This window comes from Merops nubicus, unplaced genomic scaffold, assembly GCF_000691845.1.
Source record: "Merops nubicus isolate BGI_N331 unplaced genomic scaffold, ASM69184v1 scaffold3347, whole genome shotgun sequence".
Lineage (NCBI taxonomy): Eukaryota > Metazoa > Chordata > Aves > Coraciiformes > Meropidae > Merops > Merops nubicus.
The window spans coordinates 24,003-48,117 of record NW_008620820.1 but is presented as its reverse complement, the minus strand read 5'-3'; the positions used below and the strand labels follow the sequence as shown (position 1 = coordinate 48,117).

At 47.9% G+C, this 24,115-nt stretch overlaps 1 protein-coding gene across 1 annotated transcript in view; it reads right to left on the bottom strand.

Annotated features, from left to right (window-relative positions):
* Positions 1-928: 928 nt before the first annotated feature.
* Positions 929-24,115, bottom strand: part of GALNS (galactosamine (N-acetyl)-6-sulfatase) — a 44,256-nt gene continuing 21,069 nt past the window's right edge. Inside the window, exons 11-13 of the mRNA XM_008944216.1 lie at positions 16,191-16,312; positions 4,883-5,000; positions 929-1,015 (exon numbers count right to left, since the gene is read on the bottom strand). Coding sequence (XP_008942464.1) covers positions 929-1,015; positions 4,883-5,000; positions 16,191-16,312 — 327 coding nt within the window. The remainder of the gene's footprint in view (positions 1,016-4,882; positions 5,001-16,190; positions 16,313-24,115) is intronic.

Here is a 24,115-nt window from a genome sequence, read left to right as displayed (position 1 = left end):
AGTGTATGCTGCAAACAGGGTCAAGAGTCAACATCTGATGTAAACGGGCATTTCAGAGCCTGCAGTTGGCATTTCTGAGCCTGCAGTTGGCATTTCTGAGCCTGCAGTTGGCTGAGCCCCGGTCATGAGACCAGAAACGTGACTTAAAGCACGTTTGGGAAATGAAGAAAATCCCCCAAATGAACAACTGAACCCCTGCACAGCATCAATAAAGTGATACTGACACAGACACTCTCTTCAGATGTCTTTATAGCATGAGGTAGGGGATGTTTGCAGCGACAGAGGGAAGGAAAAGAAGGCAGAGTGGCCTCCCTGGAGCCAGCCCCTTGGTCGGGAGGAGGAGGGAGCTCTGGTTTGCACCCAGAGATGCACAGTGGTGGTCTGGGCTGTACAGCTTCACCCAGCACCCACAAGTTTAGGAAGAAAGGAAAAACAAGTCGGTGTCCAAAGAGTTCACAATGGAAATCAAATGTTAAAACAACAAGTTACAGGCAAACCAAACACGGGCAGTTTGGGCAGGGTTTTCTGGCAGCTGTAGGTTTCCTGATCCATCCCCCTGTTGGGGGCATCCAAGAGAGATTTTGGAGAGCAGGTTGGGTGGGAGGAGCGAGAGGAAAGGTGCATCCCGTGGCTTCTCTGAGGTGGTGGCAGAGCTGTGGCTGTCCAGAGAGCTTTTACAGCTGAAACAGTCTTCACTGAAAAGTTACCATTTACGGGAACAACTAAAACAACAGGAGAGAACGGGCTAAACCCTGAGCACTAGCAATATAAACACTGGCCCTTTTGGAAGAGCAAGTGATGATATCATACGTACATCACACCCTTCCTGGGTAAACAGGAGTGCCAACATGAGAAGACATGCTTTGTAAACTCTATGTCCAGCTGCTTATAGCTCTACTGTGTAGTTCTTGGGGGCTTGCACAGAAGATCAGTGAGGCCAAAAGCACTTCTTAGGATCAGACGTGGGTGGTGTCAGGCACTTCCCTAGCTTCTCACAGCCTGGAGGAGACCAGTTCTGTCAAAACCAAACAAAAAAATATAACAGGAAGATGATTTGTATCAAGGATCTGCTCAGCCCTGTCTCCTGACCAACCCTTTTTGATCCTCACAAAGACGCTCTTATGTCCTGCTTGAAAAATGAAACTCCTCCTGTAGTCGGTGCCCCTGAGCTCATCAAATTCCCAACTCCAACCACTATTCAAAAAAATAAAAAAAGCTTTAGCAAAGGCCACAAATCCTGCTGGAGCAGATGACCCCCTCTTCTGGGACACAGTGCTCTCTCCTGTACAAACGCAGTCCTCTGGCACCCTAGTGACCTCCCTCTCTCCTGCAGTAGCACGGAGCAAGAAGACCATGAGGTGAACCCCCAATTCTCCTGGGATTTCCAGCAAAGAGTTATCACTCTTAGCACTAAGATACCCATACAGTTCCTTGAGGAAACCAGCAAAAAGCAACAGAAGGTCCAGGATGTGAGGGAGATAAGAACGCCGCTGTTTTAACGAGCATTTTGATGGATGAAGTCACGAGCAGATGGAGTAGGAGGCATCTATGAGACAACTACCCCAGTGCATGCAGACCTCAACTATCCTCCTCCCTTCTTTCCCTGTTTCTTGAACCACATTTCTGCAGCACGGGTACAGCAGAGAAAGTGTGTCAGCAGAGAAACCCTGTGCAGACCTCAGCTTCCAAAGGGATTAACAACAGAAGGCAGCTGGCTAAAAGAACTTTTTCAGTTGCATTGGAGTTTTGCCGTTGAAAAATTGGGGGCTGCAGGGATGGGAATGGCAGGTTACAGTTCCCACCCTGCCCCCAGAAACCTTTTGTGTTCCCTCTCTGTCCCTCCCTCTCTCAAGGTCTATCCATCCATGGGATGTCACCTAATTAAAGGTCAGTTCAGCTCTGAACTTTCATTTTACTTCTTTCTCTCCTTCAAGTCATTTTCTTGGAATTAAATTTCTACAGAAGAGAAGAAAAGCTTCACCCCAGAAAAACTGCAGGAGCAGGTTTCTATTCCACCTAGCTGACAACAGATGGCAGTGAGACACCAGCTATGGCTGCAGAGGGAGCAGACCACGGAGGGGAGCTTTGGCAGAAGGCACCTCACTGCACGAAGGGTTTGAGAACAGTTAATGCTGTTTTCTAAATCCCTTTCTCAATTTTAAAATGCACAACCACCAGCGGAAATTTCAGGTGCCTGACCACTTGTAGAAGCAACAGAGATCCAAAGAAACAAATTAAATGTTCGTTCTGTGAGGAGGACAGGCTGAGAGCCCTGGGGATGCTCAGTCTGGAGAAGAGAAGCCTCAGAGGGGATCTGATCAGTGCTGAGCAAGAGCTAAAGGGCCCCCGGGGGGCAAGAGGCTGGGGCCAGACTCTGGTCAGTGGTGCCCAGAGACAGGACAAGGGGCAACAGGCACAAACTGGAACCCAGGAGGTTCCACCTGAGCAGGAGGAGAAACTTCTTTGGTGTGAGGGTGGCAGAGTCGGGAGCAGCTGCCCAGAGAGGCTGTGGAGTCTCCTGCTCTGGAGAGATTCCAAACCCTCCTGGGGGTGACCCTGGGCACCCTGCTGTGGGTGAGCTGCTGGAGCAGAGGGGCTGGACGAGATGATCCCCAGAGGTCCCTTCCAACCCCACCATGCTGGGTTGGGAGCCACCCCAACACCCTAACCAAGCCCCCCCAGTGATATCAGCATCAGTCTCAGCCCCAGCCCACTTTCCTGGATCCCTGCTGGAAGCTCTGAGAGCCTGAGGACAGACACCATGTGTGCTGCAAGTCAACCCCTCAGTGGAGCCAGCAGGGCTCTGCTGAATGGAGCAATTCCCACCCCCTGCCCCAGGAGGAACACACAGCAGAACTGGCTCTGCAGGAGCTTCATCTGTGCTGCTGGTGGGATTCACCACAGATGGGCCAGCAAACACCTCCCCCTGCTCAGGAGGGCTCAGGCTGCTGCTCTGACATCAATCCTCAGGCTGCAGCAGCTACAAAATGATCCATCTGCTTTGCTCATGGATAAGTCAAAACAAATCTTCTCCTCTGTCCCAGGAAGGATATTAAATGCCTGTATCAAATCATGTATCAATAGTGTTGGGCATGGTATTAGGAGGTGTTATTCATCTCCCAAAGACAGATTTAGGGCCACATCAACCCCAGCAATACTATCACTCAAAAAAGATCTGGTTATCTTCATTTCTGGTCTCAAAAGGCAATAATTTGGTGCCTGTTTATTTTAGTTTTGTGACTGTGTAATTAGCCTGTTAGTTTACATAGAATAGAAAACTCATAATGAAAACTTCTCTGGAGAGATTCCAAACCTGCCTGGAGGTGATCCTGGGCACCCTGCTGTGGATGACCTGCTGGAGCAGGGGGGTGGGATGAGCTGATCTCCAGAGGTCACTTCCAGCCCCACCAGTCTGGGATTCTGGGATTCTGTGGTGCTTTCCAATGAGATTTGAACGTTTCTCCTGGGATTAGAACACCCCCCAGCCCATTGGGGAGGACGTCCCACCTCAGATCTGGCCTGAATGATCTGGTTTGAGCTTGGCCAAGCATTGGAACAGTCATTAGCTGCCTCAGCTAACGGCATAACCAGGCTTGGCCAAGCCCTGGGTGCTGCTGTACCCAAAGCAGAAGCAGAAGCCCATAATCTGCAAAAATTCTACCCAACTGAGACAGAACAAGGCACAACTCACTCTCAGGAGTCCCAGGGAGAGGGCTGGGGTGAGGGATGAACTCTGGGACCTCCAGTCCAGCACTATTTCCATTCCACAGACCAAAGACACTGCTTGTTGACAAACAGGGACACCAGATGAATTCAAAACACCTAAATTTGCTGGAGCAGGGTAGCTGCAGAGCACCAGAGGAGGCCTACCATGTATGAACCAGTCTGGGAGCAGGAGTTAGCACAGAATAAATAAATGCCTTTCCAGTGAAGGTCTCTGGCAGCAGGCAGGCACTGGGGAGAGTGCCTGAACCCAAAAGATCCCAGAGGAGCACAAAACAGTGTTTATTAAGGGAAAAGTTGAATAATGAAAGAAAACAACAGAGAAACAATGGTCCCTCAAATCTTCTTCCTACTTAACATCCAAAAATAAAAAGATGTGACAAAGCTAAAAAAGATCTTTGCCTCCTTACTAAGGAGACACAGCTCCACATTTTGTGCTTTTCCTTCTGTCTGGAGATAGACTCGAAGCAGCAGGTACCAACTGTTTCTTTCAGAAGATTATTTCAGCACCAGAAAAATGTTGCCTGTTACTATTTTGTGTCAGTCTACAGGCACATCCCCTTAGACTACACACTCTCCTGTCATCTGACAACTTTACCTCCCACAAACCATCCAGTTTCCTTCCTAGGTTCTCACCAAACCAAGCAGCATTTGACAGGAAAGCCAAATTGTATCTTCCCAACATGGAACTTGAAATAGAAAACAGAATTGGAAAAGTTTGTTGTTTCAAGCCAAAAAACATTTGGAAAAATCAGGCATGGGTGGAATTGGAGGAGACTGAACAAGACCAAAGATACTTGCACAAACATCACTGAAAAAGAGCCACTGTCCCTGTCCCACCACTTAAAACACAGAGAACTTTTTGACATCTGCAGAAGGGGATTGGAAAGGAGAAGAATCTGCTGCAATATCTCTAAGGAAGGAAGCCACAGAGTTTATCAGAGTTTGTTGGTAGACTTTCCAGACCTAACCCCACTCACTTGGTACAAGCCTTTCCACAGGTAACAAAGAGTCCTCTCCTCCATGGAACAGCCCTTCAAACAGGAGGGCGTCCATCCCTTCTCCATCCCTTCCCACCACTAGGTGACATCAATAAAACCTTTACAAACTATATTTCAAGCTAAAGACTCTCAGAAGTATTCATGCTTTCAGTGCTCACCATGACAGCCTTGTCACACACGTTCAGCTGTGGCACCCCTGGCACCATGGTGGCTTTGTGCTGCTGGACAAGGACAGAGATTCGCTCCATAGCCCTCTGGTATTCATCACTGGCAAAGCTGGAAGGGGAGAAAGCACAGATGTTACTGGTGGGGCTCCATGCAGGGCACTGTTACAGGGTCCACATCACAAAGCTGGGTCAGGAGACTTTTCCTGGGTCATAGAAAAGGAGAAGAGCATGGAAACATGCAGCTGACACTAACTGCCCATGGGTCTTGCAGGGGAGAGGATCCTGCCCCTCTGCCCCACTCTGGGGAGACCCCCCTGCAGTGCTGGGGCAGCTCTGGAGTCCTCAGCACAGCAGAGCCAGGGACCTGCTGGAGTGGGGCCAGAGGAGCCCCAGCAATGCCCCGAGGGGGGCACCCCCCTGAGTGGGGCTGGGGCAGCTGAGAGGAGAAGGCTCCAGCTGGGGAGACCCCCGGGGGGCTGCGGGGGCTGCCAGGGGCCTGTCAGAAAGCTGGGGACAATGTCTTTAGCAGGGCCTGTTGCAACAGGACAAGGAGTGGTGGTTTGAAACTCAAAGAGGGAAATTTAGACTAGAGAGAAGGAAGAATTTTTTGCTGCTGAGGGTGGTGAGCCCCTGGCCCAGGCTGCCCAGAGAGGTGGTCGCTGCCCCATCCCTGGAACCATTCCAGGTGAGGTTGGATGGAGCTCTGAGCAACCTGCTCTAGTTGGGGATGTCCCTGCTCCCTGCAGGGGGGTTGGACGAGGTGACCTTGAAAGGTCCCTTCCCACCCAAAACCGTGATCTGGGCTGAAAGAATCCAGCCTGGCTGGGCCTGGAGGCTGCAGGTCTGAGATGCCCTGCTTAGGGCAGCAAGGACAGCAGATAGCTGGCCCACCCCAGCAAAGAATGGCTCATTTCTCAACGTGGGGCTTTATCTTTCAAAACCTGCTAGTCCCAGCGGCCCCAAACGTGTCACTTTGTGGTCAGGCAGATATGCTGCCAGCTCGTGTTGACTCCCCAGGGAGAAAGGTGGCCCAAACAAAACAAGGGGCTTCTGGGGTTGTCCTCAAGCTGTGCCTGAAATGATTATCACGGGAGACTTCCCAGACATGGGGTAAACACCTTGCCAGACACGTTAGCACACAAACAAGTTTGCTGAGGTGATCCTGCCAGCGTGTCACCCCAGAGGTCACCCAGGTCTTCACTCCTACAAGTGCTTTTCCTTCCTACACGTGCAGAGCCATTTATTGTAGGGAGACAAAGGTAAGGCCAAGATTTTGTTTTTCAAGTGTTCTCAAGCTAAGGGTTTCAAACACAACCATTGGCTAGTAAAACCTCACAATCACTAAGCAAGATGAACTCACATTATGCAAACAGGAAGATGGAGAAGAAGAATAGAAGTGACTTGGCCAAGACAAGAATACCTCCTCCATTTCGCAACACCCACCCTGGGGTTCTGCCCCATCTACATTCTTCCATTCCAGTTTTATTATTCCAAGCTGGGACCCATCTGTCACGCTCCAAACCCTCACACAGGCTTATAAATGATCAGATTTTTATCCACACGACTCCTCCAGTAGGTACTTGTTTAAGTGGTTCAGGGTGCACTTCACTAATGCTTCAAGTATTTCTAAAATGGAGGATTACTACCCAGTGATCTCATTTTGTCCATCACGTTAAGAGTCACTTAAAAAAAAAAAAAACAGAGAGAGGCAAATTGCTTCTGAAGATAAAAGAAACAATGCAGCTTGGTCCTGACCTCAGGCTCCCTTTGCTTACAGTCCAAGCTGGCCACCAGCCCCATGCTCCAGCTAATTTCCTTCTTTGAAAAACAATCACATTTCGAAGCCCAGTAATGTGCCAACAGTTTCCAGTAAACCCTATAAATATCCCATCTCGGCAGCCATCCAGAGAGAAGCTGATTGTGGGGATGGGCCTGAGCTTTGCTGATAGGGAACCGGAAGGGAATCTGAAATGACAAGATTGAGCAAACTGATCTGCTGCTCTCACACCCAGCTGGCTGGGTCCTGGTGGAGAGGCTGTCACCAGCTGTGTGACCTGCACGGAACACCCGAATTCAGGCTGTTCTTATGTTCAGGTTTGGGCCCCTCACCCCAAGAAGGACCTTGAGGGGCTGGAGCATGGCCAGAGAAGGGCAACGAAGCTGCTGGAGAAGGGTCTAGAGCCCAAGTGTGGGGAGGAGCAGCTGAGGGAGCTGGGGGTGCTGAGCCTGGAGCAAAGGAGGCTCAGGGGAGACCTTCTGGCTCTGCACAGCTCCTGACAGGAGCCTGGAGCCAGGGGGGGGTCGGGCTCTGCTCCCAAGGAACAAGGGACAGGACAAGAGGAAACAGCCTCAAGTTGCCCCAGGGGAGGTTGAGGTTGGCCCTGAGGAACAATTTCTTGCCCTGGAGGGTTGCCCAGGGCTGTGCCAGGCTGCCCAGGGCAGTGGTGGAGTCCCCACCCCTGGAGGGGTTTCCAAGCTGTGGAGATGTGGTGCTGAAGGACAGGGGTCAGCAGTGCACTTGGTAGAGTTCAGGTAATGGTTGGACTTGATGATCTTAAAGTTCTTCTATGATGATCTAAAGGAACTTCTATGAAGCTCCTAAATTTGCTTGCTCCTCTCCCCACATATCCCACCTTAGCTCATGCAGCAGCTGCCAGCCACAACAACCACCAAAAACAAAGGGGCAGAGAGAAGTTTGGGAGCTGCCCAAGACCACGTCTGGCTCCCAGCCTGAGGACACTGAAGGCAGTGGCCACTTGGCTCAGCCACTCCCGCAGCCCGGGGACACACCGACCTTCCTCTCACTCTTCCTTTCCAGCCACAAAGGATCAGGGGAAAAAAACCCAGTGGGTTTTGCAGAGCGAGGCAGTGAGGGTTTGATGCTAACCAGTGCTGACGGGCAGAGGGTGGGGGAGCTGTGGGGACAAACACACTGGGAAAAGGCGAGCAGGAGGGATGGGCACAGCACAGCACACGGGAGCCAGACCTGGTTTAAAGCCTTTAAAGCAGAGCTTTAGCTTTAAACTTTTAAAGGTTTAAAGTAGAGCTCGTGCTCTACTGCTGGAGACGTGAAAGGTAGCTCAGGGAGACACATGTGCCCCAGTGTTTTGGGTTTCTGCTGTGCCAGGATTTGAAAGCTCTCCCAAACCTGAGCTAATCCCACTTTATTAAGACCCTCCAATGAAGGATCAATATGAATGAATACGTATTTTAATCAATTGTTAGAGTCTAACAGTTACTCTAGATAGCAAATCATTTAATGCCTCCTCCTGCTGCATTTGTAACTATCTAATGTGTTTATTTCTGTCACATTCTTGTGTCATCTCTCCAGCGTTTAAAATCTTCTTCTGGAAATGGACTCCTACGATAATTCTATAATTCTCTTAAGATATTCTCCTAAAATAATTCTCCTAAGATATTCTATAAAACATTGCTGCTCGCTAATTAAGCATCTTTGCAAATATTTAAGTGCTAAAGAGAGATCCCAATTTCATCCAGCGAAATGGCTCCTCATATATAGGCTTCCAGAAGAGCTGTAATCTGGACAGCGCAGTGGAAAACACAGCTGGGCTCTGGATGAAAGATCAACAATACCTTGTCACCACTGCTGCTTTTTGCTCCAAATACGCCAGTCCTGTTGCAGTGCTAAAAAAAAAAATCTTTGCTATAATCTTAATTACTGCATTTAGCCAGGGCATTGTTGCTCATTAGCAACCTCCGACGTGCGGATGCCGCGGTATGGAGTAGGCTCAAGCCGTTTTAAATCATCCTCTTGCTTTAATTCCCATGTTCAGGACACTCCTGGGTCTTTCAGCAGCTCAGCAGCGACAGGAAATCTTGGCCTAACCTCAGCTCCTGGCGTTTCTGAACTGCTCCCCCCTGCAGCGCCGAGGCTTTTAGATGATTTCAGCACTTTGCAGAGGCTGAGTGACTTCCCCAAAGCGTGATAGCAACGGCTCCGCGCCTACAAAAGACCCACGCTCCTCACATTGAGTGCAAAGCTGGCTAAAGCTGAAGAACGTGTGTAGATTATGCTCCAAGTCCTACCACTAACCTAGAAACCTTGTCTCAGTAGGGCTTAACGTGCTCTTAAGCTGGCTAAACCTGTTGACACTGGCTTAAAACATATCCGATGGCAGCTGCCTCCCTCGTGTTGAAGCACACGGCAGTGATGGACCCTGAGTGCTGGAAGGTGTCACTCAATCCTGGAAGCTCATCACAGATTGTCTTCAGAGGCCTCAGTGGACTCTCTTCCTTATCCAGATGTGGGTCAAGGCTCTGTGAGGCAGGGGAGCATGATGCCTCTGGGATGGCAGCAGTCCTGGCATCCCCTGGAGTCACCCACTGAGACAAAGACTTGCTGGTAGGAGGGGTTGGTGGTCTTCTCTTGGTCCCATGAACAGCTCTGAGGCCATCAACACAAGAAGGACATGGACCTTATTACGGCCTTCTAGTACCTGAAGGGGGTCTACAAGAAAACTGGGGAGGAACTTTTTACAAGGGCTTATAGCAATAGCACAAGGAGTAATGGCTTCAGACTGGAAGAGGGGAGATTTAGGTTAGAAATTTAGAAGTTATTCATTGTGAGGGTGGTGAGACCCTGGCCCAGGTTGCCCAGGAAAGCTGTGGATGCTCCATCCCTGGAGATGTTCAAGGCCAGGCTGGATGGGGCTTTGAGCAACCTGCTCTAGTGGGAGGTGTCCCTGCCCGTGGCAGGGGGCTGGAACTAGAGGATTTTTAAGGTCCCTTCCAATCCAAATCATTCTATGACACCCCCATTCCTCACCCTGAGGAGCTCTGGTGTTGCTCTGACAGATCTGCTTAGCTCCATGAAGCACACCAAGATGCAGCATCCACGCAGCAATTTGTGTTTACTGACTGTGTACGGGAGGGTTAAAACTGTGTCCAGCCCTATGCAAGAAGTGCATTTTGAGACAAAATCTGCCTTTAATCTGCATGTAAAATGGGGCTAATTACTTCACAGTAATCAGGCTGAGTTGTTAACGTGGCTGGGAACCTCTCTCACATGGAGTCCCATCGTTTCCCAGGCTGCAGGACCGGGCTGTGACATTCTCTGTTCCAAAAGAGTCGATATTATCTATACAAGTTTTTGAGCATTATTGTCTGCAGGAAGATCCAGACCTCTCTGCCTGGGGGGCGTGCTGCATTTGGTATTGGAGCTCCAGAATCCTGCAGGAGGAGAGCTGGGAATAGCCCTGGAAGGACGAGGGGGTGAGCAGGTGGTGGTGTGAGGAGCACGTGAAAAGAGATCCCCCAGCGTCCGCCGAATTATTCCGCGCTCCGAACGAGCGGACCAAGCCCAGGGTCATTACACTAATTGACACTTTACCTCTGGGAAGTCTCTGGAGATCCAATCAGGGCTGGTTGGTGAGCGCAGGGTCCCAGGCCCAGGTGTGGTCTGGGCTTCTTTCATTTAATGTAATTGTGCCTTGGCAAGCTGCTTCCACCTCCTCCCTTGCCAAACCTCTCCGGTGGATGCTGCTCTGCCGTTAACCCTCTGCTGAAAGGCTCCTTTGGAACAAGGTGGGCTCATCTCACAGTGTTGGAGAACTGGTTTCATCTTGCAGTCGTCAGTCTCACACCTTCAGCTCCAAGGAGAGGGAGATTCTCTGCCACCACAAATGCTCCAAACCACAGCAAATTGAGCACCTTCTTCAGCGTTTTGAAAAAATCTAAATCCTAATGTTTTATACCTCAATCCTGATGATTCCCCACCTGCAGTACTGCATCCAGCTCTGGAGTCCTCAGCACAAGGACATGGACTTGTTGGAGTGGGTCCAGAGGAGGCCACCAAGATGAACAGAAGGCTGGAACCCCTCTGCTGGGAGGGCAGGCTGAGAGAGTTGGGATTGTTCAGCCTGGAGGAGAAAAGGCTCCAGGGAGACCTTCTAGTGGCCTTTCTGTGCTTAAAGGGGCCTAGAAGAAAGCTGCAGATGGAATTTTTGTGAGGGCTTGTAGTGATAGGATGAGGAGTAATGGCTTCAAACTAGAGGAGGGGAGATTTAGTTGGATGTAGGGAATAAGTTCTTCACTATGAAGGTGCTGAGACACTGGCACAGCTTGCCCAGAGAAGCTGTGGATGCTCCATCACTGGATGTGTTCAAGACCCATTTGGATGGGGCTTTAAGCAACCTGCTCTAGTGGGAGGTGTCCCTGCCCATGGCAGGGGGGCTGGAACTACATGATCTTTAAGGTCTCTTCTAACCCAAATCCTTCTGTGACTCTGAAAACACTCCAGCTCCTTCAGCCTGCCTTAGGTATTTCCTTAACTGTATTTTTTAAGCCTTGGCAGCTTTTTGTGTCTGTTATTGCTTGTGTTCCTCCTGACTGGCAGTGAAGCCTTTTAGTAGAGTCGTGTGGTAACAGTCATCTGTGGCTTGGGCAATAAAACCAACAACTGGCTGTGAAGATGTTACCACCAGATAATTTGACTGAATTTGTCACCTACGGTTTGGATGCAGAAACAAGTTCCTTCTGTGGTACTGAGCAGACACACGATCCCCTAAACGTGACAGGATTTAGTAAAGAAAGGGGCCTATCAGATCTTTTTAGTTCTGCATTCTGGTAAATTGGGTAACAAGGGCACCCCACGGTTTGAGTGGTTTTATACGAAGCAAAACCCCTCAGTAATTGCATCGAGGGAGGAAACAAAATGCTGCTTAGACTCAGAGAAATGCTTCTGCTTTCTGTTCTGCCTAACACACAATCTTATTTATGTTTTCAAGTAGAGAGCTATAAAAAAAAGAGCTGTCTTCTCTCCCAGAGCCCACACAGATCTAGTCAATCTCTTGGATGACAAAAGACACGAACGGGTCCCTTCTCACTCCACAAGGACCAGATAACAAGGTGACTCTTATGGGTCTAAGTGAAGTTACATGATCTTTTTTGGCAACTGCAAGACAGATTATTTAGCAGTGGCCACACTTCTTTGAAATGTATTGCCAGTATGTACTGGTTCTGAAGGTGTTCTTATTAAAAGCACCTCTCCAGATGTCAGTTTTGCCTCATCAGTACCTGCAGGTATGTTCAGGCCACACCTCAGCATTGAGCTTATCATACAGGGCCAAGCTTCTCTCAATGCCAGGACCCCAGGATGCTGGTGTTCTCAAAGGAGGAGTCCTTGCAGGAGAGGGGTGGACAAGAGTTTGTCAGATACATCAGACTGTATTTGATGCTAGTGCTGAGCACGTCAGTTCTGAATGTGAATGACAAGGATCTTGCTCCATCCAGTTTGTCATTGTGATGATGTAAATATCATAGTGTCACAGACAAGTTTGGGTTGGAAAGGACCTGGCAAGGTCCCACAGTCCAACCCCCTGCAGGGAGCAGGGACATCCCCAACTAGAGCAGGTTGCTCAGAGCCCCGGCCAACCTCACCTGGAATGGTTCCAGGGATGGGGCAGCGACCACCTCTCTGGGCAGCCTGGGACAGGGGCTCACCACCCTCAACAGCAAACTTTTCTCCCTTCTCTCTAGTCTAAATTTCAAACCATCCCCCCTTGTCCTGTCACCATATGACCTGCTAAAAACATTGTCCCCAGCTTTCTTCTAGGCCCCTGGCAGTCCTGGCAGCCCCCAGCAGGCAGCTGCCCCAGCCCAACTCTCTCCTGCCGGGCTCCCAGCAGAGGGGTTCCCCCCTTGGGTCATTGCTGGGGCTCCTCTGGCCTCGCTCCAGCAGGTCCCTGGCTCTGCTGTGCTGAGGACTCCAGAGCTGCCCCAGCACTGCAGGGGGGTCTCCCCAGAGCAGGGCAGAGGGGCAGGATCCCCTCCTTCCACCTGCTGGCCATACTGCCTTGGATGCAGCAGCAGGAAAACTCACAACCTGTTATGCAGAGTCTGTGAGGCTGTTGGATTGCTGGTGTGAAGTTCCAGCCCAGAAACATCAGCAACCCTCTTTCAGGGCGAAGGGATGAACACAACTGTGTCCCGTGGCAGGAGATGGGGTGCAGGAGATGGTCCAGCCAAACCCAGAGGGGCAATAGCAGGAGGAAAGAGGCACAACCCTGTGGGGGAGGGTCTGTTCCAGGAGGCAGACATGGGAAGGGATCCATGCACAGCCTCACACGAAGGGAACAGGAGTGCAGGGTGCCATATGGCTCAGAACTGCCAGGCATGTCCTCAACACGATGACAGGGCCTGCCTGTAATTGCCTGACCAGTTTTTCCACTTCATGAAAAGTGCTCCTGTGGGAGATAAGCTTTTGCTGACATTGTTTCCAGGCAGGCTCCAGGAAATGCAGTGAGCTGTGTCAGGAAGAGGAAGGACTTGTCCTGCTTCACCATGAAATCTGGGAACCAAAAACTGTACGTGCTTGTCTCCAGAACTTGAAGGACTTGCATCTTCAGTGATCCTTTCAGCAGACAGTTCTCCAAGGAAGGTGGAAAGTCTAATCCCCACGTTATGAGACGAACTGAAACTGTAGCCTTAGAAGAGTCTCTTTTATTAGTCTTTTTTTTTTTAACCCAAAGACCTTGCAGGTGAGACTGTCTGAGCATAAGCACCCTGCAAGCCAAGAGCCTTGCCACAGTGGACTGAGCTGACTGATTTCCAAGATGCCCTGGCTCTGAGATCCCTTAGGATCCCAGAAGGAGCCCAGATACCTGAGCAGTAAACCCCTCTGAGGTGTGTGTGCTGCCTGGCCTTTATGAGCAGCAGTGAAAGCTCTCAGCAGTGGTTTTGCACGTGACTCCACTCCAAACTCATGCAAATCAAGAGATACGAGCGATTATTAAAATTGTTGTTGGGAGAAGGAAAGGCTGCACTAAAATCAGGACTAAATGAAATGAAAAATGAGCCAAAGCAGGTGGAAGGAACAGGGCATCGGTGTGCCATGCTGCTCCTTCACAGCAGCAGCAAAACCAATCAAACCCAGCAGAGATTAACAAAGCAAAGCAGTAACAGTAAACAGCACAAAAAAGGGAAAGGTCCAAATAAATCAGGGGCACAACACAATTTTTTTTTTCTAAATCCTTTGGCCACGGAATGATGCAGCAGAGAAGCCAGGCTGGTGAAAGAGCTCCGTGATGGACCCTGTTCTTGGCAAGCTGCAGGAGGGTGAATGGAGGAGTGTGGACTGTGGACAGCCAGAGAGCTCAGGCTGGAGGCTACGAGCACGGGCAGCACGTAGGGACAGCCAGATGCATGCTTGGAGGGGAACACTGGATTCCCTTCTGAGAAACATTAACGTTGGGAATCCCAACAGGCTGCCTGCCAAGGGGGATAATTAACCTAAATAAAAATACACACCAGTAACAGCTCCACAAATGAGGATAATTTAATTACCACATTCGATAGAGGAGACCCACTTCCCAGGAGTTTTTCCATTGTTAGCAGAGAGGAGACAATAGCAACAGAACATGCTGCAGAAAGGAAGGTGCTTTTGCTTAAAAAAAAGGCTTTTCTATTAGGGTCTGCATATTAAACAACATCACAGCTTTCCATAATCGTGTCATAATCTTGCCATAAAATTCAATCAAAGCAACAGCTTGTGAATGTCCAAAAAAATCAATGCAACTGTATGAGAAAGGATTGCAGATGTACCACTGGAATTTATGTCAATGCTCAGTCTGTGGTGGTGGCAAGGAACATCAAAATAACAGGGGAGCAAGAGTCCTGCAAACGCCTCTCCCTCAATTTCAGAGAAGCACAAACAGCAGGCAAGCTACAGTTCACTTAATACCACCCATTTGTTTGGGTTTTGGGAAAAGAGGTCATTTCTATCCACTCATCTTCCTAAAATAAAATACTTGTTAAACCAAACAGGGCACAGTCTCATCTGGAAACCCAGCCCAGTAGCGTGGTTGCACTGAGCTGAATTTAAAACACAAGAGCTGTTGATTTGCTGTATTCATTAGTGCTGAAATGCAACAGAAAGAGAGCACAGAAAGAGAGCTGGGCTGCTGCAGAGCTTCACACACCACCTCACACACCTCTAGGGTCCTCATCTCTTCAGTGAGACAGAAGGGAAAATATTTTTCCTCCCCTTTTCTCTCTAGTGGACAGCACAGGCTCCGTTCCCTTTGAACATAATGGAGTAAGTGTATCCACTCAATTATTTAAAACAGTTGAGTAATTGCAGTGCTGTCAGCCCAGAAAACATCTCTCTGGTAAAGCTGCTGCACAAACCCATTTCTGTGCAGGCAGTCACAGCAGCACTAGTTTTCTCTTTATTTATTTCCACATTCTCTGAGTCAGAGCCACTGCTGAGGGATGAGGTTGCAAGACCCCATTTGCAGCTGGTTTTTGCTGCAGGGTAAAACTCAGTCAGTTGAAGGAAAGAGGGAGGTGGGGACACCTTGGGAGCTTTTTTTTGGAGGTGGCAGGTTTATATGTGGGCTGTGCTGGCTGATGACGACGTAAATCCTTACAGAAATCTCTCAGGGCATGGTGTGTGCTGGAGATAACTACTACAATAGCAGGCTTATAGGAAAATGGATTCAGACAACCAAAAGAGTCCAAGGATGGAAGAGGATTGGGCAGAAAGTCCTCTTGCTAAAGAGCTCCTGGAGAAGCTCTTTTAGCAGTGGCTAGAAGATTGGAAGGTTACCACATTTGCCTTCCACAGATTCCAATGCACAGAGGAAAAGCACCACAGAGTACACAAAGGTCACTAGATGTTTCCTCTCCAGCCCTCAGACACCCAGAGACTTGCAGCTCCAATGAACACGCTCACCAGCACCACAACTTTATTCCACAGCTGCCCTGCACTCAGTTCTGTCCTGCCCAAAAGTGATTTGCCTCCTCTGTCAAGGGTTGTAGGACACAGAACAAGAACAACTGGACGACAAGTCAAGCCATGGACATGTGCACATCCCTCTAACCATTTTCAAATGAAGGTTTGTTTCTCCCTTTTTACTAGCCTCACCAGTAATTGAATTTCTGGGAAGTTTTCAAGCAGATTGCAAAAAAAACAGTCACTAGATGTTTCCTCTCCAGCCCTCAGACACCCAGAGACTTGCAGCTCCAATGAACACGCTCACCAGCACCACAACTTTATTCCACAGCTGCCCTGCACTCAGTTCTGTCCTGCCCAAAAGTGATTTGCCTCCTCTGTCAAGGGTTGTAGGACACAGAACAAGAACAACTGGACGACAAGTCAAGCCATGGACATGTGCACATCCTTCTAACCATTTGAAAAGGAAGGTTTGTTCCTCTCTTTTTACTACTCTCACCAGTAATTGGCTTTCTGGGACAGTTTTCAAGCAGATTGCAAAAAAACAGCTAAAAAGACAAGTGAATTCTATAAAGCTGAGAGTGCTGAGAGTGTTCACTGGCTCACCTTAATGGGTACTTCTCTCCAGGGTCCCTCCCCAGGTGGAAAAGCAGTGGCAGGTTTGTGTGCTCCTCCTGTGTATGTGTTGTCACTCCAGAGACATTCTGCCCAGGACAGAAATTGATGCCCTGTGGTGAAAAGGAGAGAGGTTACCAAGGGTGAAGCAGGGGAGGGAGCAAAACTGCAGCTGATGCCACGGTGCTTTCTTCAGCACTTTGTTCCAATATACCCCCACACCCCAGAATCCTTTAATCCAGAGTCCACTTCAGTCTGTGAAATGGATCCTGATCTGATGGGGTAAAATAAGGTGACAACGTTGGCACTGCACTGACATAAAAGCTGAAGCAGGCCTTACATTCCTGCCTTATAAAAGAATAATCTCCATAAAATATTCATTAAAATAAAACGGCAAAACAAAAGACAAAGGGGTGAAACCATTTAATCATAAAAACTCTGCACGTGGAAAGTGTCTCCTCTCATTGGTTTCTAGGGCTCCAAAATAGCTGGAGAGGATGGGATCACTCAGAACAGCAACAGTCCCCGGGGAATCATCCAGCCAAACCTGAGAGGCAATGGGCACTTGCCAGCCTCCCTGAAAACTCAGCTTGCCAGCCCCTGACACCAGCCCGAGGGATGTAGAACGAAGCCATGTGGTTAATTTTCAAGCAATGGGTGCATTTGTTGACCTGATTCAGAGCAAGCTGGTGTTGAGGCACTCACCCGGGAACAGCAGTGGGGCTGCCAGAGCTGTGTTAAGTCTGGAGCCGTTCCTGCCACTGACATTTGAGCCTGTGGGGTCAGAAGTTGGGATTTTTCCAGCAGTGGATAGCAAGGGCACAAATACTGGGACTCTCCCTTTGCTATCAGCAATGGGTTAAAAGTCTTGCTGGCCACAGAGCAAGCCCTGCAGGTCACAGGTCACGCTGTGCCAAGCTGGCTATTAGCCAGGTCACCTAGAGCCTGGCTGGCAGGTTTGAGGGCTAACAGAACCCATTTAGAACAGCAACAAATGCAAAGCACTGATTTCCCTGAGCAGAGGACAAAGCAGGGGGTCCCAGAGACCAGCAGGGACCAGCACGGGGGACAATTCCAGCTCCACTGAGGACAATGCCTCCGACTGCCCCGAGGCATGGGCAGAGAAGGTAAATGGGAATATTTCAATGGAGGTGGGAAAGCAGCCGTAGCATTTGCTTATAAAACAAGCAAAGTGAAAAGGCTCTCTACAGATGTTGGTAGGATTTGATTGGCAAACAATTTTCTAAAAATATCCTGTGTTTTTAATGGACAGCTGGTCAGTGGAGCAGTTAATATTCTGCTTTTCAATAAAGCAAGAAGTTTAGAAGCCCATGAAATCCCATTTATCTGCACAGAGGTATAGATTCCTGAACCACTGACTGGAAAAATAAGAGAGCTGCTTGATAGGTTGTAGTGGCCTACCAATAATGGACTTTAAATGGATACAAAAAATGATTGACCTTTCCACCTTGTGATGCCACAGGCCTCTGAAACATAGAGTGAAAAATAGATTTGATTTTTTTTTTTTTTTTCACAAAAGGAACAGTTAATGAAAAGGTATCAAAGCCTACATAACATCCAAATTATAATTTGGATGCAAATCAAACAAGCAATTTAATTAAGAGCCTGCTAATTGGTACAATGCTCTTCGGCTGCAAATGTTTTAGTGTGAAAGGAGATTTTAGTCTCTGGGGTATTTGTTTATGTGTTGCTCTGTTTACATTTTATCTTTTGTTTTTTGTTTTTTGTTTTTTTTTGTAAAATCTGTGTAGCTGAGACTCCAGAACAGAGTCCAGGGTGCATCCCAAAGACTCCCAGGAAAGAAAGTGCTGTGCTGACTTGTCTGATGCCACTAGCCAAAAGCTGGCTGGCTGATCTAAGCACTCAATGCCCTCTTCAAAAATACTCTATTGGGGGAAAAAAAAAAAAAAAACAATAAAATTAAAAAAATCAAGCAGCCTGTTTTATGACATTGACAAACAACTCCCTTAAAACAGGGCTAAAATGACCCTTCATATTTCTACAGCCTTTCAACTTTAGCTCCACAAATAAAATTCACTACTATTACTTTTATGTACTGTGTGACTGCCAGTATTCAACTAGAGAGAGCTTAAAATCTTTTCTACCTGCTCATCAACAAATATACAAAAAATAAGGGCCAAAATTATATCCTCACACCCCTGCTCGAGGCATGGTCCTGCATCAGGGTCAGTAACCCATGACAGACACAGCTCGAGGGGCCCAGTGCTCTGTCCCTCTGACAGAAGAGAAGGGACCTCTGGAGATCATCTCCTCCAGCCCCCTGCTCCAGCAGGTCACCCACAGCAGGGTGCCCAGGGTCACATCCAGGCAGGTTTGGAATCTCTCCAGAGCAGGAGACTCCACAGCCTCCCTGGGCAGCTGCTCCAGGCTCAGACACCCTCACAGCAGAGAATTTTCTTGTCCTTTTCAGGTGGAACCTCTTGGGTTCTAGTTGGTGCCCGTTGCCCCTTGTCCTGTCACTGGCCACCACTGACAATAATCTGGCCACATCCTCACCCTTTAGATATTGATAAGTATTAACTAAATCCTCACTTATAAGGTTACACTGATGAGGGACCAGCTTCACCTCTGGCACTGTCAACAGGATGGCAACTTCACTCCAAAACAGAGCTATGACATACATGGTGGAGAAGAGCAAAGAAGCAGCTCTGCCTGCCCTATCCACCAGGATAACAAACCCCAAATCAACTACCACTTCATCTGCTGCTATTTCCTTTCAGGTATTTATTTGGCAGCCTGTTAATAGCAGTATTACCCAAAGCAGGACAGCAGGGGATCAATAGCCAGTTAAAACACATGCCTAATATTTTACTCTGCACACTAGCCAAAGGAATTTGCATGTTTACAGGTAACGATCCTCAAACAAAGTAGAAAGGTCACTCCCTGTGCTTAAGCAAATACTTGGGAGCTTTTCTCTTGAATTATAAAAGCATGAAAACCAAACCAGAAGATAAGCTCCATGCCTTCTGAGGGAGCCCATAAAAGAGCATCAGATGGCAACCAGAAATATAGCTCAGCTCCAGCACCCGGCCTCTTGCACAGCCACAGTGTTTTGCACCACTCTGGAGACACGTTTGATGCAGGAGAGATTCCAGCAATCCTTTTTTTTTTTGAAGAAAAGAAAAAAAACCAACAAAATTTCCTGCACATCAGGTAAAACTTTCAGTGAGCACATCTCTCTGTCCTTCTCCCCACAGCAATCGGGTCTCCTGGACTGTTTTTCCGTTCCTAAGATCTAGAGGTTATTGGTTGCACAGCTTATGCTTTAATTTCCAGAGCAAATGGACCACAGATGCTATGTCAATATAGACATGAGACAAATACAGCCGGTTGCCAGTTTGGGCTCTCTGCCAAGTGATGGAATCACCACTTGTGTTAACGTAAGCCCTCTGGCAATTCGTCACCCTGGCACTAGCCCAGATCCCTCCAGGCCCCCCGACAAGGCTGTGGATTTTGATAGTGGCAGCAGCAAATCTGGGCTCTGTCTCCTGGTCGTGCCTCCTCCTTCCGCCACGCAAAAGCCAGAGCTGCAAAACTGTGTTAAATGTTGGAAGGAGAAAAGAAGAGCAGCTAATTAAAGCCAGGAATGTTGTTTCTTGCTGTTTGCTGCAGCACGGGGAAGTGGCTGTTCCCACTCTCCTGCCGAGTCCCAGCCAAAACCTCCCAAACTGGAGCTCTGAGTGACCAGACACCTGAAATTGGGACTGCCAGCTTCAAGCTTGTTGAACAAGAATTGCTTCTAATGTGTTAACTGTCTGGAAGAGCCCCCAGAAGCTGGGCAGATCAGCCAGGCTCCAGCGGCTCTCAAGCAGAAGCGATCAATGGCTAGCTCATATGCTCAGAGGACCACAATCAAATGTCATTATTTGTGAGGTTCTACTTGACTTCACATCCCCCTTGCAGAAAAGGCTTTATCGATCCCTTCACGTTGAGGAGAAGGGCAATCAGACAGACTTGAGGCAGGAATAACCCCTCTGGCATTTTGCATTAAAACAATAGGGTCCTCTGGCAGGCACCCACACCAATCACTTAAAGACACAGGAGCTCTCCTGAAAAACCACTGAAGGCTACTAACAAGATACTAAGCTGACAGCAGAAAGGTTGATGTTATCAGCCACTCTCCAATGAACCAAAGGGCATTTTCCACATCTTTTTTTTCTTAATTATTTTTTTCCCTTCTTGCATCACTGCTCTTGGAGGGCACCAGGACTGTTCTCTGCTGGATAGTCACTGTGGCAGGCAAGGAGAAGGACATTTCCTTTCTCCTGCTAGTTCATCCTCCTGCCTCCTCTACATAGCATTAAATTGGGCAGTTCCTGCAGGATTTGGTGATTACTTAGAGAAATCCATACAGAATACCCATTTTTTCCTCTTTCAGACCTCTCCTTCCAAACAAGGGAGATGAAATGTGCCTCTCCCTTCAATCCAGTGGACAAAATAACTCCTAACAATGCAGACTCTGAGCGTTCATTTTGGGAATGGGAAGCTTTTTTTTTGAAGAAAAGCCTTGAGGGTTGCCCAGGGCTGTGCCAGGCTGCCCAGGGCAGTGGTGGAGTCCCCACCCCTGGAGGGGTTTCCAAGCCGTGGAGATGTGGTGCTGAGGGACATGGTTTAGCACTGGACTTGGTTAGAGTGAGGTTAATGGTTGGACTCAATGATCTTAAAGGTCTGTTCCAACCAAAATAATTCTATGATTCCATGGCTGTGGACACCAGTAGCAATAAAACAGAAACACCAAGTTCACATGCATTACTCATCATGTATTTGGCAATCCAGTTCAAATTTGGTAATGAGCAAGCATGACTTGCAGGCTAAGAGGAAGGATGATGAGACCAACAAGGACAGCATTTCAAAGGAGACTTCCAGTAAAAGTCCTGCATGTCTTATGTCATGGAACAGAGAGACCTCCCCCGGGTTATCCCTTGTTCTTACTGCTGCTCAAACACACCACACATGGCTGGTTTTATCACTGCTGACTTGTCTACAAGAGGAAAGGTGCCCAGTGATGATGGAAGAGCTTATGTGCTTCTAGAGAAACAGGGACTCAGCCCTTGTGCAGGGGAAGGTTTCCCTCCCTCTGCCAAATTATTTAAAAATATAAACACACTTTCCAAGTCAAGTTTCCTTTCATCTACCTCCGTCCCATTCATCACCTCTGGAATGTCAAGAGATGTCAAACTATGTAAAGGTGAGTTGCCTACATGAAAGGAGACAGAAGCCAGGGAAACAGACCCAAATAAGCATCCTATGTAATCTACAGGAAAAATGTCCCACAGAGAGCTCCCTGTCACTTGCTCTTGTTGAGTGAGACTTCCCTTGGTGCTTCCAAGAGCTAACCACTCATGAAGGCGAGCCACTGAAGTAACCAAGCCAAGCCAGCAGAAGATGACAGCATCAAGGCATCCTCCAGCACTACAAGAGTTTATGAGAGGAGTCAGAGTAGAAAAAAAAAATTTGCTTGGGGGTTAAAAAACAAACAAACAAACTAGGAAGAACAGAAGAGCACTCTTCATCTCTGTGAAAGATGACAAATTCAAATCCCAGGCCATAAGGCAGGGGATGCAGACCAGGAAGGGCATGTTAATGTCATGGGAGTCTAAGACAACTGTAAACCTGTGTGCTGCCTGCGTGGGATCTTTCCAGTGTAAATATTCCAAGTGCCATATGGAGAGAAGAATTCACAGCCCTGCTCTGCTTTCCTAGGCTTTGCTGGCTGTAAGCTGTGCCTCCCTGGTACGTTTTTAGTTGTCTGTACATGCTTTAGTACTTCACTAACTTAGACCCCATTCAAACGTGGAGCTTTCCAGGTTAGAGGCCAAAATCACACACATTCTTTCTAGATAATCCTGAGAGACATCGTCGTCCTGAACAGACCCAGGACGTGTACCAGCTTCATGTTTTCCAATATCAACAGGAAAATGTGGTTCTGGCTGCTTTAATGGCATAATCTCATCTAAAAGTCAAACAAAAATGCAAAGCGTGGATAAAGAGCAGTGCAAGTTTTCTGTATCAATGATTTCCCACACTGTCAATGAACAAGGGAATTCTGAAAATGAAAGGAGGTTTGGCTAAAACGTGCCATGGATCAGTCAAAATAATGAGATACTCAACTACCCATAAAACAAACCTCTTAAAAAAATTTGCAGCCAGCTGTTTTGACACATGTGGTCAACTTCAGACCTCTTTCAAATGGATGATATGCCAGCCAGAGACATTTATTTATTCCAGGTCTGAGTTTGGACCTTCAGACAGAGAGAGTTTCATATCTGAAAGTTTAATAAATCACCACAACGGATGCACAATGAGCTAAGGACTCATGCTAAAGATCATACAATTAACAAGGCCTCATTAGCTGAAGTTCTACTGGGATGGCAAATCAAACTTATTGAACAGCAAACCTGCTGACAGTCAGAATTCCTCATGCCACAGACGTGCATGTATCTTTCATTTTTCAAATTAAATTAGCCAACAAATTGGCCTTTTTGATTGCAGGACTGTAGCCATAGTCCAATATCAATACAGCTGGGAACACCACTCACTGAAAGAGGTGACTGTATCATCAGGTGAGATCCCACAACTCCAAAAACAGGACTCAGAGCTGTGGAACTGTTCTACATCCTGATTTATTTCTATTTTTAAACTTGCAAGGTTTGTAATTAATGGCTCGAGGACATGAGGAGAATTGGAACAAATTCCAGCCTCAGCTTCCTCTGCATGTTGTTAATGGCTGGTCCGTCCACTAATGTGCTCCAGTTTTACCCACATGTGATACAAGCTGCAGGAAAGCAAGGGAATTTTTAATCATGTCTCTGATGTACGCTATAATTGCTGACTTCTATCAGACAGCAGTTAAACAAAGACTTCCAAAGAAATAAATATTCCTTAATTGCACCACTGCCATTGCTCCCAGCAGGAGAGCCTTTGAAATGAGGAACTGGTCCCCGTGATCACGGCTATGCACATGCTCCCACACTACAAGTGGGCTGAGATCAAGGCAGGCATGTTGTTTGGTGCACAGCCAGGTATGGAAGAGTGTGTATGTGCTTTTAAGACACTGGTGTGACATTCCTTTCCACACACAAGGGAAGAACACACTGCTCAGCCTATTCACATGCCCACACACACATACCTGCACTCTCCACGTGTCTCCCACACGAGGAAAACCCTCCACGCTGTGCCCCTGTGTGATATATCCTGTGTGATAGATGGGTTTACTTGCCTGCTAACCTAGACAAACACATTATCTCATTTTTAGCTGTGCAGAATGAGCGTCGAGGCAGAACGTGCAAAAGCATTTCTGGAGCCAACTTTCCTTCCCTTCTGTGTAAAACTGAAACTTTGACTCCTGGAGCATTACAGCCTTAAAAAGACGAATGCACATATTTACAGCCCTGAATGGAAATGAGTCCCCTTGAAGCTGATGTTTCCTTCTACCCCCCCAGGACAGCCCAATGAAAGAAACTATGCACTTTTATATCCACAAATGTCAGCAGTGCTCACTTCTGCACCTGTGATGCCTTGAGGACCCACCATACGTTAAAAAAAAATAAGAAAAGAGACATAAAAAAAAAAGAAAAATCCTACAGACAATCCCTCCCCAATACCAGCCTGCTGTCAAAATTGCTGAGAGCTCTGCCACAATGCATTTAGCTCATGTCTAAAGGTATAATCAGCAAGGCACACGTGTGAACCTGCCATTCAAGAAATGCCCCAGAGTTTAGTCCGCAAGTCTGAGGCAGGAAAGATACAAAAGAAGAAAAATAATAGTGCTTAACGTGCAATTGTGAGCAGATCAGCCAGGAAATTACAAAAGCTGTGCTTATTTGGCAAATAAAATGTAAAACATCTTACAGTGTGATACAGGCTCACCAAAG